This window comes from Gopherus evgoodei, chromosome 4, assembly GCF_007399415.2.
Source record: "Gopherus evgoodei ecotype Sinaloan lineage chromosome 4, rGopEvg1_v1.p, whole genome shotgun sequence".
NCBI classification, from domain to species: domain Eukaryota; kingdom Metazoa; phylum Chordata; order Testudines; family Testudinidae; genus Gopherus; species Gopherus evgoodei.
In genome coordinates this window covers 101,124,705-101,144,019 of record NC_044325.1, presented here as the reverse complement: position 1 = coordinate 101,144,019, position 19,315 = coordinate 101,124,705, and the positions used below count along the sequence as shown (strand labels likewise).

The 19,315-nt window shown below is 39.7% G+C and overlaps 1 protein-coding gene across 1 annotated transcript in view; it reads right to left on the bottom strand.

Moving 5' to 3' along the window:
* Positions 1 to 19,315, bottom strand: part of GALNT18 (polypeptide N-acetylgalactosaminyltransferase 18) — a 442,549-nt gene that overhangs the window by 238,992 nt on the left and 184,242 nt on the right. Inside the window, exon 3 of the mRNA XM_030560359.1 lies at positions 8,266 to 8,458. Coding sequence (XP_030416219.1) covers positions 8,266 to 8,458 — 193 coding nt within the window. The remainder of the gene's footprint in view (positions 1 to 8,265; positions 8,459 to 19,315) is intronic.

Sequence of the window (19,315 nt, the reverse complement as noted above, 5' to 3'; positions counted from 1 at the left end):
ATGAAGAAAATAATCGGGACACATTGGGAAGTCCTGCTGGCAGAGAGAAGAAAAAAAATAATGGAGTCTTGGAGTCCCGCCAGCAGAGGGGGCGGGGGGGGATAAAAAGAAAAAACCAGAGTCCCGCCGGCAGAGTGGGGGGAAAAGAAAAAAAATGGAGTCCCGCTGGCAGAGAGGTAGAGAGAGAGGGGGGAAAAAAAGCAGAGTCCAGCCGGCAGAACAAAACAAAAAAGAAACAGGAGAGCGAAATATCAGGACGAAATTGCATCCCAACCAAAAATCAATTGGGACGCAGGACAAATGCCTAAAAATCAGGACAGTCCTGATTTTATCGGGACTCTGGTCACCCTACAATTGTTAGAACCAGTGCAGTTATTCCTTAGGTACACAACAGGAAATAACTCTGGTATTTTGGGGCCTACACTCCAGTTAGTTGCTTTTCCAGTACACCAGTTAGATATTTTCAGTCAGGAACAGATTTAAAAGTCTCCATATGAACATATAGTATTAAATATGCGAAGCAAACTCACTACAGGAGAGATTACTGTGTTTTCTTGTTTCTGTGTTTATTGCAAAGAGTATTTTGAATATACATCTTCTGCCACTACTGTATGCTGCTTTTTCACTCCATTTTAAGCCTCGAAAAGAGTAAGGTACATCCATTTTGCAAACTTATTGCATGCCAGTTTCGAGCAAGTTGTATTACGATACCACTTTACTTATTTTCTGGTGATCTTTTACTCAGCATTTCTGGCCACCATTTCTATTACCAACGAATTTGTCTTTCAACTTCTAGGATATTTTCTGTTTTCTACTGAACATATACAATAGCTGAGAGTGTGATTCTGGCAGACTCTCTCTTGATACATGATACCTTGCCTAGATTGTAGAATCCAGAAAAGCAATTGATATATCTTGACAAATAATATATACCTTACATAGTTTACTATATTGTTACTATGTTTGCACTACCTTTTACCTCGTCTTCTGGCATTCTACCACAGATCCCCACCAGACTCAGAAGTGCGGTTATACTGTAGGTAAAGGACTAGGGACAAATTGATTCACTGATGGTGCAAGTGGGTGAAACGTCACAGAAATTTGATGTAAGCTAAACGTTTCTGAAAGTGTCATTGGTCAACTAAGAAGCTTGACTAGCTCTAGCATCACATAAATAATGAGACACCTGCTTTGAGAACAGAATTTGATAGAGATATTGAAAAAGGAGCATCCAGTAGTAGTAGAAGATGTAATAAGCACATAAACAAGCAGCACAGTAATCTCTCCTCTAGTGAGTACAGGTAAAAACATTAAAACTTTCCAAGCTTTTTCTAAAAAGTGTAGCACTTCAAGGACTTCTGAGGGTCAAATATTGTTCCCATGCATGTCCTCAGCTAAGATATCTATTGGTGAATGTAACATACAGAAGAATCCTTTCAGAACAGAATATATTAAGCTATGATGATGATCTATGTAATGACTAATTCATTAACAGAGGAACAACGTCAATATATTTTTAATATTTATTACTATCACAGAGTACTCCCTTTGATGTTTATAATAATCAGAAGTTTTAAACTGAAATTTATTTCTTTAGTAGTTTACTTTCCAATCACACCACATAATGGTTTATTATAGGTGATGGGAAGTTACATTTGTTTGTTTGAAAGCACTGAAACATTCTAAAAAATAGTAATGGACTTTGCAAACAGAGCTAAGAGCACAAAAGGAAGGTCTATCTATCATCCTTGGTGGAGCACCACTGAATACCACGTAAAAAGCAGATGAAGTGAGGAAAGCGGTGGAAAGTCCTATGGGTTGGTCTCCCACCTTCTATAGTTCTGTAAATTACAGAAAACTCAATGGCCTCTCCTGATGTTTTCGCTCTGTCTTTTACCTTTGCTACAATTCCTTAGATCACTTCTTTAACCACCCACAAGTTTTCATGGGGAAAATATCATTTTCTACTAAATTTTTCAAATTTTGACGGTAAATTTCAAACCCAAACCAAAAATGTTAGTTACATTTTTATTTGCTTTTTTGTTTGTTTGTTTCAGTTCTGTTTCTGAACATGGGAAAAAAATCGGGCTCTTGTTCAACTCCCTTCTCAAGGTTTTTCCTTTTTTCTCCAGTGGAAAAAAAAAGAAAAGGGGAAGCTGAGAGAAACTGGGTGTACTCAGTTTCACCTTTTCTTAATTCTTTCAAAGCTTTTTCAATGAAAAAAAAACCTGAGAAAGGGATGGATTATTCTTTAAGTATTTTGTTCTATTTCTGCCCCCACTTTAAAACTATTTTTAAAAAGTTAAAGTTTGCATCAGTGAGGGAAAACCACTCACACTTCTTTTTACTTTTCCAACAAGAAAAGTGTGAAAACAGTTTCATATAAGTGTGAGAAAATGCTAATCTCATTTTTAAAAAATTTGTTTCACATTCATTCACATCTTTCTAAATTGGGGGAAAAAAGTAAAAGTGAGAAGAAGATGTACTCTCCCCCACAATCTCAATTTTTTCCCAACTTTTTTGCCAATAGGAAAAGGATTAGAGAGAGGGGGAAAACCACTTGCTCTCCCACTTTCTCCTATGTGAAAAAAGGGAAGAAAGCTAGAAAGAGAGAGAGAGAAAGGGGACAGACCACAAAATCCAAAAACTGAAAATGAAAACTTTCCAATTTTTGAACAATGAAATTTTTTTTAATTCAAAACACATTTTAAATAAATTTCTAATGAATCAAAATGAACATTTTCATTTAGAATTTTTCCATAAAAATTAATGAAGTAATTTATTTGAAATTTTAACAGGACTAATGTATGTTCTTTTTTCCCCTACCTTTATTGCTCCTCAGAGCAACGATTCTGACCCTGGGAGGTGGGAAGGTCCCAGAGCACAGCCTAAGCTGGAATGTTACACCACAATTAGACAGCCCCACAGCCTGAATTATCTGGCATGGGCCAGCTGCAGGTGTCTAATTGCAGCATAGACATACACTTAGAGCAAAAGGATGGTTTCAGTGGTTAGGCACTGAACTGGAAATCAGGAGATTCCTGATTCTCCCCCTGACACTCTGTGACACTTTAGGAAAGTCATTTAACTTCTCTGTGACTCAGTTTCCCTATCTATAGAATATGGATAATAGCCTACTTCACGATGAGGTATGAGGCTGAATCCATCAGCACTTGTGAGGAACTCATATATGACCATCATGTATGTACCTCCACACAAGTGTACCTAACATGGCTGGACTCCCAGTAAAGACAATGTACCTGAAGCCACAACTGAACCATTGTTGCATTCTTCTGACTGGCAGCTCTGTACCATCTGCTAGATTTTCAAGTATCAAGCAGAGAGGAGTCCAATGCCTGGATTTCTTTTTTTTCTTTTGTTCTTTAATTTTTGTATTTAAGGGCTGTATCTATTTCCCTTCTTCCTATGCCAAAGGAGACTGCCCTTCAAAACTGATCAGAACACACACACACACACACACACACACACACACACACACACAACCTGCTTTCTATCTCAGAAGTAACATCTCCTGTTCTCTTATAATTTGGGATAACACAGAGGTCATTTGCTTTTTGCAAATGAAATTGGCAGAAGCACCCGGGTTCAAGTCTCCCAATGTCATCTCCAGGACTCTACATACTACCATAACGCTGACCAACACTGGGAATAACAACATATGACGAACAAGTGAATCCCCTGCACTAAAACATCACAAAACATGAATTTAATTGATGTTTCCCTTGTCTCTGTGAACATATTTACATTCCTTGGCTATGCCATCTGCTCAATCTGCTCTTAGTTTATGATTGTTTCTATGGGCCGGATCCTGCTCCATTCAAAGCAATCAGACTTTTACCACTGACTTGAATGAGCAGGATCAAACCTTAAAGTTCTGATTTATCATGATTGTTAAGCATGGACTTAGCTTTAACTTGCTGCTTAATGTGGAATAGTTCAGTTTTCTAAACACCAGATCTTTAATATGCAATCAAAACCTTTTCCCTGCAAAGCAAAGAGAACATCCTTGCTGCACACTTCCAGTCAGCTGGGAAAAGAGGTGATCCTTCTGCAAGCCAAACACTGTTGTACATTTAGCAACCCCTGCAACAAGGGAAAAGCCACATTTTTTCCCTCCCTGCTTCTGATTTTCATGCACATGCAGCGTTTCTCAACGCAGAGAATGCTTCACTGACCGTAGTCACCCATTGGCCGATTCTTTCATTCCACATGCGCCTCTTAAAAGATATTCTGCAGAACAGTTCCTCCACTGGGGGTCCACTCTGCACCTCCATTCCCCACCTCTCACCCCCCCCAAAGCAAAGAAGAACAATGTTATCTTTGTTTCACAGATGTGCTTCAGGGATCAGGCAACAACAAAATGTTCCCAACCAGCAAAGTAGAAGCATAATTCTGCATCTGGTCAAAAGACGACTTGGTGCACAGCTCTAGGATTCATTAATAACCTAACTTTCAACAATATCTTTCTTGTTCAACATTTTACACATAGCAAGCTTCATATGTGCTGCCTGCCCTACTTAAAACAATAAGCACAGCAGAGCTGCAGCTAACCCAATGTGTTATCCCATTCCTGCCTAGAGTGAGGCTGGAACTGCTTTCTTCAAAATGATTTCAAGCTCACTAGAGCTAGTAGTTCACTGTTGCCAATGGTATTTTCTGCCAAATATAGACGCAGTGCTGGCTGACAGATGGGGACTGGTGGTGGGAGGCCGAGAAGTAAACACCTCCTCACTGAGATGCCAGCAGCAGAAAATAACTATCGGGAAGTACTGGGAGAGAAAGATGTGACAGAACCCCACAGTACTGCTTATGCTATGTGTAAGTACTGTAGATACGGAGATACACAGCAGGGAACTACTCCAATACGTTATTTCAGGAGTGTTGAATATTCCAGACATTAGCACAATTATCATCATTTGTATTACAATAGCAACTACAGTTCTCAACTAGGCTTGCGGCCCCACTGTGCTACCACTTTAGAAACACATAGTAAGAGATGCATACCCCAAAGGAAAGCAGGCAGTTTCAACAGGTGAAATTCTCTCCTATACAGAGGCTGAGCACAAGGCCATGTTCAATATAAGTCACATTTAAAACCTACTTTGAGGTATGGCAATTGCTACGTTCTCTGCTCGACTATTTGTACAATCATTCTCTCCCATTAAAATTGATCCGTTTTGCCTGAAGAAATAAGGACCCCAGGATTGGCCCATTTTTCCCATGTTTAAACATCTTTGGTTCACAAAATCGAGTCTCAGTTTTGTGAGCACAACTAATTGCAGCTCAAATCATTGCAACTTAGACCTCTAACTGCCCTAGGTGGTTATACATTTAAATGTGGGCAAAAACTGAGCTTATAAAACGTAAGACTGCTTCTCAAAATCACGTATATAATATGCGCCTAACATTCAGCAGAGTTGCTGACTCTATGACCCTACATATGGATGCAGAGGAGCTCCTCTCGAGTCATCCTACATCAACTGTTCAAACCCTGTATGAAAAAGCAGAGAGTAATACTAGCATGCCACAAAAGGAGTTGAAGTACCTGATTAAATTAAGGTCTGGTACAGGGAGGTCTTGTAAGAACGTAAGAAGGGCATAGTTTGAGGAGAAAACCTAGACAGACGTTTATGTCTGCTGGTTATTTCAGTTACCAGCAAAGCCAAAACACAGATGAGGCAAGCTTGGACTATATAAAGTGGATGTATATTTTCTCTTCAGAGAAGAGAAACTATTTTTACTTTTTAAAAAAATGACATTTTCATACATGTATGGTATTTGATCTATCGTATGCTAGATACTGTAAGGCAGCTACAGGGGATGCCATTAAAAAAATTCAAACCTTGCCACCTATGGTAATTAAATTTACAGCATTATTTCTAGTATTTTTTGTTCTCAGTATCTGAAATAAATACTGGCCTAAAGGCAAATACCACTGCATAGTACGTGTTGATTTATTTAATGATACTAACCATGCAGAAACATACTAATAGAGCGGACTAAACCAGTGCTCCATCTTGTCCAGTACCCAGTCTTTGACAGTGGCCAATATCATCTCCTTTAGACGAAGGTGCAAGAAATGCTGCAGTGGGTGATTATGGGTAACATTTCCAGGGACAGATCCCTCCTAATAATAGTTAAAGGTTGGTTTATGCCAAGCAAATACCTGTCAAGAACAGTATAGTTATTACTTAGTCCTGCCTTGAGTGCAGGGGAATGGACTAGATGACCTACTGAGGTCCTTTTCAGTCCTACAATTCTATGAGACTTTCGATCCCTTCCAAAAGTCTCTTATAAATATTGGCTATTATAACTCTGGATATTCTTGTTACCTATACAAAATGTCCAAATCCGTTTTGGAATCTTGTTACATTCTTGGCCTCAATTATATCTTGTGGCAGTAAGTTCTAAAAACTACTTGTACATTGCCTGAAAATATATTTCCTTTCATCAGTATTGAATTTGCTGCATTTAATTGAATATTCCCTTGTTCTTGTATTAGGAGGAAGATCAGAAACATCTATGCATCCTATCTTCTTTAGACCATTTATCATTTTGCTGTCATGGATTAAGAAGTATATCTTACATTTTGACCATGCAGAGTTAACTAAGGATCAAAACTTTCATGAAAATTACAAACACAATTCCTTGTAACTGGGATTTCTTTAAAAATCCCCACCGTAATAATTTTCTCTCAGACATAGTAATGTTCATGCTCTCGGACTCATTAATTTTTTTATATTTAGAGTTTTAAAAAATTAAATTGAAATCCTTGAGGAGCATCATTTCATAAGAAAAAAAAGCACAGGCATGCTTCTATTCTGACAAGAACGTTTTGTTAGTCCCAGAAGATTTATTTTTTTCTAAATTAATTCAAAAAGATACAGATTGTTCTTAAAGATACTGCTAATGGATTAGAACTAGAATGCAAATGTAATTGCACAGGGCTTGATATCATTTATGTTGGCACTGCATCAGATCTCAGATATATATTTGTAATATCTAGAAATTCTGGCTTGGTGCTGTGATCAAACCTTTTAACTGATTCTGGGTTGTTGTTTTTTTTTACTACTACTTTATCTAGTATATGGTACAATTACTGTTTGCTTGTTTTACTTGTTAAAACATGTGGTTTAAAGATCTGAATAAGAAGTCAACTAGATCACTTAATGAGTTGGTAACGAGATACAAAGTCATTCATGTCTAGATCACTGGTGCAAACGTAATCCTGGTTTGTACCAGCCAGTAATGATTACTCTAACATCTGTTTGGGTGGATTGCGAGATATCAATTTCTCTCCATCCAGTTTCCAGCGGACAAGTGTTCACATCAGAAACTTGGCACTTTTGTTTCTAGTGTAAGACGACCTGCCAAGGACTGAGTGGATGAGGAGACTTGACTCTACCACCTCTATAGGTGGTCCCACCAGAATAGGCCTGAGATGCATTACCAGAGCAGTAAAGGAACGTTTGTGTAGCCACTGGGCCCCATGCACCCTGGCAGGGGTGAGGAAACAATTGGTTACTTAGCATGGGAGCAGTTTAGTTAACTCTGGTAAACACATGGTACCTCCCTCAGAGAACAGCAGTTCTCAACTCCACCAGGGGCTTCACCAACGTTCTGCCAGGAAAGGCTACCCAAGAGATGAAAGAGATGCATAGCCTGTGTATGCTACCTGAGTTGGCCAGCCTTGTTTGCTTTCTGATCTGTACCAGCCAGCTCTGGACTCCCCAGCTTTGAGCAGACCATTCCAACATGCACTCTGCATAATTCCAGATGGACTTTGCACTATTGGGCTATCACCATCTGGGTTCTATTAACTTCCAGTAATCATAATTCTGATTCATTTGCTGTACTGACCATAGCTTCTGAATGAACTGCAGATTAATACAAAAAAATAAGCAGATTCTTCTCTGATAGATCGGGCTAAACAACAGAGCTCACTGACCAGCTGTGCAGCGTAAGTTATAGCTAGGATTTTCAAGAGGACTTAAGGGAGTTAGGCACTGTTAATGGGAGTTAGACACCTAACTTCCTTGGGCACTTTTGAAAATCTCAGTCTACACTTACTTCATAAAGCCCCTCCTTCAATTCATTCTGGGTAACCCATGCACCAGCACTGTAATGACAATGTTTCATAACATTTCCAGTTAAAAAGTGTGGGCTTGCTGTAGAACTTGGGAATTCTCCTAACCATCAACATTTCACATACAGTTAATACTAAGTTCAATTGAAAGCACTTACCCATTTGGCCTCAGGTCAGGTAGTGGCCTATCCAATGGTAGGCGATCACTCAAGTAAGCATTGTAGCCATAATACTGGAATTGTTTAAGGGCAATGCGTCGGTTTTCAGGACTGAGGTCCTGGCCCCAGTGAGCAAAGAGGGACGAGTCAGTGAAAGCTTCAGCAGGATTTTCTTCCAGCTTTGGTGGAGCTTCTATAAAACAAACCAAAAAGATAGATTTTTAGATCTTTAATTCAAAAGAAGCAACTAGTCATTTTCAGAGCAGTGTGAGAGGCATTATCTCAGGAATACAACTTTAATTGCTCAGAAAACAAAACCCTGCATAAAGCATATGGTTTCAGTTTACTGGAGCCTACAACTTTCTTGAGCACTCAACCTATGCATTCCAGGACATTCACCAAATAAAATTTGTGTCACTATATAATATTTTTGTCCTGTGTGGCAGCATCTGTGCACCTAAAAACTATTCCAGTAAGAGAGATTCAGAAAGGGGGAACCAACATTTTATTGGTGATATGCTTAGCATCTAAAAAGAACTGCATCATAATTAACAATGCAGCATTTTCTCCCAAGATCTAACTGCCCATAGAGTCTGTTAAACAGACCTTGTAAGACTATCTGCAATAGACCATCTCGTAACTCCAGTCAGTGTTACACCTCTATTCTCAGGGGCAACCCAAAGCTAAAATTCTAACCTGAAACCATGTTTAAATATTTTCCTATTCTATTAAACATAGTATGAATGAAGTACCTCAGGAGCCCTTGATTTGTCATAGTTAATTATTGATTCACAAAGGAAATGGACACCGAAAAAGGTCCTCTTTTTTCTGGAAGTCCATATAGTTTATGAATAGTCTCCCTGGAGACATTAACAAGTACTCAGCTAAATAACAATCTCATTTTTTAATACAGCTGCATTCGCAAATCATAGCTCTTCATTAATGCAAGTCAGAAACTGTCTTTCCAGAAGATTTTAATGGAGTTTTCTGATGTCTCTGTTGTGCAGTAGATTCATCAGTGCTGTCTCCAGAGATGGTACAGTGTCACGCTCGACTCCTACACAATCACCTACAGATCCAAAAGGCAACTTCAACCAGCCAGATGGAAATGTACAAAGAGCTTACGTAAAATGACACTCTCTACCACCTGGGATCATAACTCCCGACGTGTGTCAGGAAGTCCATCCTTTTATCTTTTTTAACATAAATTGAGAAGATTAAGCTGTTAGCTTCCTGTGAGAAGCCCTTTTTTGCCCTTCTTTTTTTCCCTGACAACTCTGACAAGAGACTAATGAAGGACTGGTTACTTGCATTAGCTTCCAATCTCTGTAAATATGTAGTGTTTCTTAATCTGTCATGGCACTGTGTTACTGTTTGAGTGCTAAGATCAGCTCCATTTCACTTCAAGGATGAAAGACATGCTTAGCCCTTCAAAAGGTGAAAAGCAAATATGAACAATTCACACTGTAAGAAGTTGACATTTCTGAAGTTATACATCAAGACTGACTTCCCTCCTCCTCCCCCATCCTGACATTTAAAGAAAAAGGTTGTGCTAATCTGGATTTTTCCAACTCGGACATGTTGTCTCTGAAGGTTTCAAAGTTTATATTCAATTATTATACTTCCAGTGTACAGCTGACTGATACATGATCTAGTCTAAACATCTTTTGCAAGTAGCCCCCAATAAAGAAGTTGTAATTAAAAGGATGACATTTGGGGAAATAGACAGATGCACATGCATAGACGTGTAGCTACCATAAAGTTCCTTTTCCATACAGCTTCATCCCAAGTAACCAAATACTGTCCTCACATTCACACTCAGCATCCACTGAATTTCAGCTAATATTGCCAAAAAAGTATTTCCTGAAGAGATTCACTAATCTCTTGCTATTTCTTAATTCAAGCAGCATCCAGCAATCAACAAGTTAGGACCAAGACTCTTGAGCTATTGGATAGCTCTGAAGATAAAAACAGTTTTCAAAACTCTCACAAATCACTTGACCGTTTTTCATACACTGAGTGACCACTTCATTTCACTGAGTATAATAGGAAACAGAATAATGCTAGTAAAAAATTAATTGGTTATTTAATTCGATTGGATTTGAGCATGAATTTCTAATTGTAGAATTTGTCTCCCTTTATCTGGGTGAAAGTATTCAGATAATAGAATCATAGGACTAGAAAGGACCTTGAGAGGTCAACTAGTCCAGTCCTCAGCACTCATGGCAGGACTAAGTATTACCTAGACCATCCCTGATAGGTGTTTGTCTAACCAACTCTTAAAAATCCCCAATGATGGAGATTCCATAACCTCCCTAGACAATTTATTCCAGTGCTTAACTACCTTGACAGTTAGGAAGTTTTTCCTAATGTCCAACATAAACCTCCCTTGCTTCAACTTAAGCCCACTGCTTCTTGTCCTATCCTCAGAGGTTAACAATAATAATTTTTCTCCCTCTTCCTTGTAACAACCTTTTAAGTGCTTGAGAAGATGGAGAGGAGACATACCTGTTTTCTTTTCCAGACTAAACAAACCCATTTTTTTCAATTTTCTAGACCTTTAATCATTTTTTGCTGTTCTTCTCTGGTCTCTCCAATTTGTCCACATCTTTCCTGAAATGTGGCACCCAGAACTGGACACAATACTCCAGTTGAGGCCTAATCAGTGTGGAGTAAAGTGGAAGAATTACTTCTTGTGTCTTGCTTACAGCACTCCTGCTAATACATCCCAGAATGATGTTCGCTCTTTTTACAACAGTGTTACACTGTTGACTCATATTTAGCTTGTGGTCCACTATGACCAACAGATCCCTTTCTGCAGTACTCCTTTCTAGGCAGTCATTTCCCATTTTGTATGTGTGAACTGATTGTTCCTTCCTAGGTGGAGTACTTTGCATTTGTTCTTATTGAATTTCATCCTATTTACTTCAGATCATTTCTCCAGTTTGTCCCGACCATTTTGAATTACACTCCTATTCTCCAAAGCACTTGCAACCCCTCCCAGCTTGGTATCATCCGCAAACTTAATAAGTGTACTCTCTATGCCATTATCTAAATCATTCTCGAAGATATTGAACAGAACCAGACCCAGAACTGATCTGTGCAGGACCCCACTTGTTATGTCCTTCCAGCATGACTGTGAACCACTGGTAAGTACTCTCTGGGAATAACAATAAAGATGACTTAAAGTAGTCCCTAGTAATAAATAAACAAACTGCGTTAAAGTAGTCAATGTGAGTTGCACTGATCTATGTCTTTGAGGACAGAATTTGGCCCTAAATCTTATACTCAATTCTCATTCTTCAAAATATAAAAGGTTACTACTTCTGAAATTGCTGAAATGGCCATGGGAAGCGAAGGCCTAGAAGTGAAACAATAAATGTATACTGCCAGAAGAGGTATTAATTTAGGCACGTATCTCTGCTCAGATATCAGTCAGGGAAACACATCAGTTCATTGTCTCTTATATGATTCTGGTGGGAAGGGGTCCTATAGTCATCTGTAGCAAATGTTCTGCATATGTTAATGAAGGCCTGATCTGCTTGAACTTTCCTGTGCCCTGTAAAAGCGGAATGAGGATTCTTAGGCATTGCAGAGTCATTGGCAGCTTGTCATGCTAGCATTTAGCTACTGTGGTGATAAGTATCTTAGAAATAGCAAAGCTATATTAGTTGGACAATATCCAGCTCTGTTACTGAAGCAAGGAGGCCCGATAGCCCCACATGATCTTGCCTGGGTCTGATCACATGCTGGAGCATGCATTTAAAGAACCACATCCATTTTGTAACTAACTATTGACTTGTTATATTTTTATCCTGTGCTGCTTTCTGGGCGATGGTTATTAGATCCGCAGCTAGCCTCCATACTGCATTTCACTACTACTACTTCTAACATCCTTAACGGCAGCTCCAAAGACAGAAATTCAGCCTCCCAGCTGTATCGTTCATTATGCTGTAGCTGGCAATATTCTCCCCATCTACTCTCAATCTGACTTTAGCTGACTGCATAGCATATTACAGGGACACTTGCGGTCAGAAGGTATCAGCAAGAGCCAGCATCTACCTGACATCAAGATGCTTCCTTCTTCTTAGTACTATCAAGAAAACCCACAACCCTACATTTCTTAATAGCTTTGTTGTCAAATAAAGCTAAATCTTATTAAAAGGCATAGAAGCTACTTGATTCAATGAAACTCCCATACAGTCCTCGATAAATATCCTTTGACGTGGTTTTATTTGGGGGTTGTTTTTTTAAACATATGGCTTGTATTATCCTAGTAAGGTTAATGTTCTTTTAGTAACTTTCAATTCTGCATAACTAATTCATAGTTATTTTTAGTAAACTGGGCTCCAGGTTGTAGTTATGGCCTGTGAGCTAGAATTCTCAAACAACAACAAACAGGATGGGATTCCTCTCTTGATTTGCCGCACAGTGCCCAGGTTTTAGTGGACCAGGTGATACAAGGGGTTTCTCTCTATTCTAACAGGGAGAGGAAATATTGCATTGATGCGGCAGGAATGCGAGAGATCATATAGCTTTTCCCTAAAGTTACAGACAAATACATCATTGAGTAAAGCCAGATAAATGAGTTCTGCACAGATGTACGCTACAGCGATCGAGATGATGGAATTTCCATCTTCATCTTTGTTCTGGAAGAGGCTGCTGTGTTTCTTCTCTCTATACCTTTCCATGCAGAAATAAGCCAGCATACCTGCATAGTCATCGACCCACTAGCCACTTCTCTACTCCCAAAAACCTCACTGCTAAGAGTTACAACGAACTCTTCCGCACTGTGCCACCCCTCCCTTCCCCCAACACACTCACTCAGGATATGTCTACACAGTAGATGGGAGGGTGCTTCCCCTAGTGCAGACATATAGACAAGCACTATCACAACTAGGTGCTCAAAAAAACATACAATAACTTAGACAGTAAGGTTTTTTAGAATGGGGACAGAAATTTCACCCACTGACTTATTTGTCTGGAAAGATCTATGCACGTTTATGGTATCATTTACATAATAGTTAATAACTGATCTTACAAACTATATTTCAGAGTGGCTTTGCCCACTACTGAAATCTAACCACCCCTGGGAAGGAACAGGGCAACCAGTTAACATCACACAACATTAGGGACTGTCTAAGAAGAAAGCAAATAATATTGTAACTCATTGCAATTAGAGTAAGCATTTAGGGACAGTAAGCAAAATGCAATTATCCAAGTTGAAACATGCCCAAAACTGTGCCACGGGATTTTTCTAACCCACTAGAGCAGACTTCACTTTTACACCTTATCTGAAAGACGCTAACCTCAGCAGCACACTGCCATCTAATATGGAAGGCAGCAGTTTACTACTGACTCAGAAAGGTAGAAAGCCTACTGCTTAGTCCCCAGTATAATTTTGTGCTGCAGCTACACATTCCTTGTATATTTCCCACGCAAGCACTGATCCACTCCAACCAGGCTGGGTTTCTATTTTCTGAGAATGATCACAACTTCAGCTACTGCTTCAAGTTTGGCCCACATTGGTGGGGAATATGTTGGTGGCCTCAATTTGTTAATGGATGAGTGCAATCACTGACAACTGGCACAATTATAAGCAGCCTTAGCAGACTGAGTGAGTATGGGAACTGACCTACCTTCACACTTTCATGGAGGAAGCCTCACTGAAAGGGTTGATGTATATTGGCAGGAATGCAGATACAGGGTAAAATTTTGAGAAGCACCTCAGTGACGTAGGTAGGGTGACCAGAGAGCAAGTGTGAAAAAATTGGGAAGAGGTGCAGGGGGAGGGATAATAGGAGACTATATAAGAAAAAGCCCCAAATACTAGGACTGTCCCTATAAAATTGGGACATCTGGTCACCCTAGACTTAGGCCTGGTTTACACCAGAAAATCCACACCCCTAAGCAACGTAGTTAAACCAACCTAACTCCTGGTGTGGACAGTACTAAGTCAACGGGAGAATTCTCCCATCGACCTATGTACTGTCTCTTGGCATAGGTAGTGTCTTCACTGAAGCACCACAGTAGCACAGCTGTACCACTGCAGAGTTAAGTGTAGACAAGCCCTTAGAAGCCTAAGTCCTATTGATTTTCAATGGGACGAAGGCACTTTTGAAAGTTTTGCTTGGAATCTTGCAGTTGTCTGTGTTGTACCCTGATCTGTCCACAGAAGACTTTAACCTTCCAGGATTTTAAAATAAATTAAAAGAAAATGGTCTCTCATTCAATATGCAGTTATGGTTAACAATTGCTTGGCTGACAGAAGAATTGTTGAGACAGCTTTGAAAAAGAAATAGAACAACTGAGCTCATAACTTCACAACTAGGAATACTGCATGTGCTCTATTATCTTCTGTGCTGCATCATCTGGCATAATAATGTTGCCGCCACTAGTAATTCGTTTCTGTACATTATTTATTTGCTTAAGCTGTACAATGTGTCACTTTCCCCCAGTTTATTATTTATGCTAAATTGGGTCTCTTTGTTGAGATGTTTTTCATTATTTCTCCATAAGAAATACTATTTCACTTTGATTTTCATCATACAGAAGCTGGGTTTTTTAATTATTACAAATACTGTTCCTAGAAATAGCACAACACGTTCTTGAAGTTATGAGTCAACAGAGGAAATCACTTGTGAAATTTGCAGCAGAAAGGTCACTAATAAGAGTTGGGATTATGAGGTGATGTTGCAAAGCTACAGTAATTAATTAAAAGCAAAGGTAATATCACTGTAAGATGGGCTAGTGAGACTAGCAAGACCACATATACAACTGAAAGCACAGTTTCAGAATTTCATCTCATTTCAGGCTGCTGCTGAGAAGAAAGAAAGTAAAACAATTAAATACAGAAGCAGACTGGGGTCATTTTGCTCTTCTCCCCAAATGAGGGAGCACATGATGATTAAGGCTACGATTTAGTCATGGAGGTCACAGCAGTCACGGATTCCGTGACTTTACCGGACCTCCGTGACTTCTTCAGCTTCAGCAGCTGAAGCCATGGCTGGAGCTGGAGCCAGGGCTATGCTCCCCACATAGCCCCGCGGTGGGGGTCTTCGCTGTGACCATACACCCCTGCCCCATGGTGGGGGCTGCAGCTGCAGCCATGCGCCTCTTGTTGCCTCTGCTGTTGCTTGTATGGTTATTTTTAGTTTAAAAAAAAAAAAAGTCATGGCTCCGTGAATTTGTTTGTTGCCAGGACTTTTACTAAAAATAACCATGACAAAAATCTTAGCCTTAATGATGAGAAGCATCCATTTGATTATTGCATATTGAGAACATCCATTTTTGCCCAGCCTCATGTACAGCTCACCCTTTCTCCAGAAGGATTGCTATAAACTGGATTGCCAATCAAACAAGAGGGAGAAGGCAGCACCCCCAGGATAAGGAGATGAAGTAATAATAGGGCCGAGAAGGCACCTAAGCCACAGAATTAAACAAGATACTTGATGTGAGACATTTCCCCTGTAAGTTAAAAACTAACAAATGAGGGATACAACGAAGAGCAACAATAATAAGCGATGCAGCAAAAACCATCAGCGAGAGTGGAAATACCTTCCATGGTGTCAGAGCAGCTTTCCAAGTCATGCTCTGTAACGTTACACTGCTGATTTTAATAAGTGTCAGTAACAAGAAAGGAAAGACCATAAGCCAGAGAAAAAACTCTGAATCTACAAGAAGATTTGTATTTCAGCTAAAAACGGGTAGTATAGAGCAGAGGTTCTCAAACTTCATTGCACCGCGACCCCCTACTACATGAGCCCAAAGGGGGATCAAAACCTTAGCTCGTCTGAGCCCTGCCACCCACCATGTGGGGGGTAGGGGGGGAAGAGAGAGAGAAGCCAAAGCCCAAAGATTTCAGCTCCAGGAAGGGAGCTTTGGCAGTGGGGCTCAGACTTCGGTTTTGGCCCTGGACCTCAGCAAGTCTAAGCTAGCCTTGGCAACCCCATTAAAATGGGGTCCCAACCCACTTTGGGATCCTGACCCACAGTTTGGGATCCGCTGGTATAGAGGAATGCCAGCTATTTAACAAACCTAAACAAATCCACGTCTAGCATGTTCCTTGTGAATGAAACATGTTGGAACAGGTGCCTGTACTTGGGCAAGAAACCTCTGATCATATGTTCTTCTCCCTGCTCCATTTGTATTTTCAGTGTAGAATTGAAAACAAGGAATATGTGCTGATTAAAACTACAGTCTATGAGTCAGTGGAATGAGGATGTAAGTCTAACTGAACTGCCAAAGAAATCAAACTTCAACTCTTATTTGTCAGTGATTTTATAATTGGGCCAGTTGTTCGTGATTACAGTCAGTGATTTTTTTTGTTTTTATCTTTAGCAGTCAGAAATTTGGAAAATGAAGATAAACTCGTTTCCAGTGTATTTGTACCTGTGTTGGTCCAAAAATATGACAGAGATAAGCTGAGTGAGGTATCTTTTATTGGACCAACTTCTGCTGGTGAAAAAGCTTTCGAGTTTACAGAGTTCTTTGGGTCTAGGAAAAGTATTCCCAGTCTCACAGCTAAACAGGAGGTGGAAGAGACTGTTTAGCATAAGGCATAAATACATGTTGAGAGACCATTTAAGGTGAAGTGGGCAGCTAACTCTTCTGCAGTAATAAGACAGAGGAGGGGTAACGGGTTACAGATTGTTGTATTGAGCCATAAATCCAGTGCTTTTACTGAGTGCAAAATTTTTAGTGTCTACAGAGTTATTAATTTAAGCTCCTAGGTTTGTCTTTTGAAGGTACTGTGCAGGTTTCCTTTCAGGATGAAGACTGAGAGGTCAGATATGGAATTTTATGAGAAGTGTTCACCCATGGGTGATAGGGTGTTTTTGTCTTATCATTTTTCTGTGCGAGTTCATTAGACAGCATAGTGATTGTCTCGTTTCACCCACAAAGCTGTTACGGGCAGTTAGGTACGTTGGATGAATGCAGCCCATTGGCATAGGCATGTGTAGGACCCATGCATCTTGAAAGGTGTGTTGTGGGGGGCATTAATCAGTGTAGCAGTGGAGATTTGTCTGCAGATTTTGCATCTGCTATTATGGCAGGGTCTGGTGCTACTTATGTCCTGGTCTGTGGAAAGCTTGTTTCAGATGACAAACTTGGCGGGTTGTTTCAAGGCAAGAAGAGGGGGTTCAAGAAAGATTTTTTTCAGGATGTGGTCCTCACTCTGTATGGGTTCTAATTGTTTAATATCATCTCACACATATTCCAGTGTGGGGTCATAGGTGACAAGTAGGGGTATGCAGTCATAGGTGTTTCCCCCTCCAAACACACGTTGAAGGAGGTTCTCTTGGGGTATTCAGGTGGCCCATTAAATGATGCAGTCTACTTCTCTGGTGGAGTGTCCTTGTTTGGTGAAGGTGGTTTTAAACTTGTTAAAAAGGTGTGCATCCTGGACTTTCCCCTCACAGCATGTTCTGTGGTATGTGACTGCCTGGCTATAGATACACAATTCTTCATATGTGTGGAGTGGTTACTGGATCTGTGAAGGCAGGGGCGGTGAATTTTTTTTTCAATTTGCAATTTAAGATGACCCATTCCGCAATTTTGATAAGCAATAAACTCAGTCACAATGAAACACATCCGCCAGTGGCAAGAGCTGCAATGCTAGTGACACCTAACTCAAATATACATCAAGGTCACATAGCTGGAAATTCATGTAGAGTGGAGATATCACTAGTTGATACATGTCAAACAGTCATTTTAACACACGTCGCAGATAGATGGTTAAGAATCGAGCAAATACTGTGGAAAATTCTGTTTCTTGGTGCCAAAGAACAACCAACAACATATTTCAGCATTATAAATCCAAAATGTGAGTACCTGTAAGCATTAAACCTTAGCATTATTATCGCGCTGTATAATTATGAACCTCTCTTTGTTATAACTGGTTCACATGTAATAAGGTCCATAAAAGAAAAGTAATAGTATTGACGCTTAATCGACTATGAAAGTGATGACATCACACTCCAAGTGGGTAACTGTGAGGAAGGGGATTACGTTCCAAACAACCAGTGTCGGGTTACAACATCGAAAAACATCGTTTTGTTTCTGTGTAAATGCTGTAACTAACTGTTTTAATAGGCAAATGAGTGTATGTTACTAATCATTGAACCTTTAAGCAGTGAAAAGACGTGTTGGGATGGCTGCAATGTGGTTTATATCACCAAGCATGTGGGTGACACATGTGGGTGTGTCAGCCATCCTTAACGCCATAATGCTTACAGTTGGGAGCACAGTACATAACAATATTCAAATGTCCCAATGCAGAGAGAGGAAAAAGAAAACCTTCTGGAGCCGAGAATCTCAAACAAAAGGCTGAGAAGGAAAAGGACCAAGCAAAACATCAGGGATCCTTCCTGAAATATCTTCTCTTTAATCCAAATTAAGATGGAAGCAGTTCACAACATCCAGATGAAGGAATTTCACTTGGCACTGAGGGTAGCTCACATCCACAAAAAAGCAGTTTGGAAACTCAAGATGATGGAACCTTACTTCTAGATGAAGGCAGCTCATTGAAATTGAAGAAAGAAGTATGGGAACTCTGCTTCATGGCCCAGATGTGATGACAGTGTGTGGCAAATTCTCACAGAACATGGACCCAAACAAGTTCATGAATCTCCCTTCGCTAAGGATGGAAATAAAAGAAAATTCTCTGCTCAGCATTACAAAAGGAAACTCATTAATGGGGAAGAAATTCATTGAAACTGGTTTCAGTATTCAATGTCAAAGGACTCTGTGTTTTACTTTTGCTGCAAGTTGTTTAGAAATCAAGCAATTGGTACATCACTTACTGAAAATGATTGGAAGGACTGGAAAAATATATCTTCAATTCTCTCTTCACATGAAAGAAGTATAGAACATTTGGAATCTTTTCAAAATTGGAAAATTTGAATTACGATTGAAAAAAAAAACTATCGAAGAAGAGAATTTACATGCGATCAAGGAAAAAGAAGAATATTGACAACAAATATTAGAGCATCTGATTGCTGTATTGAGAGTTCTCAGTGGGCAAAATTTAGCATTCCACGACCACGGT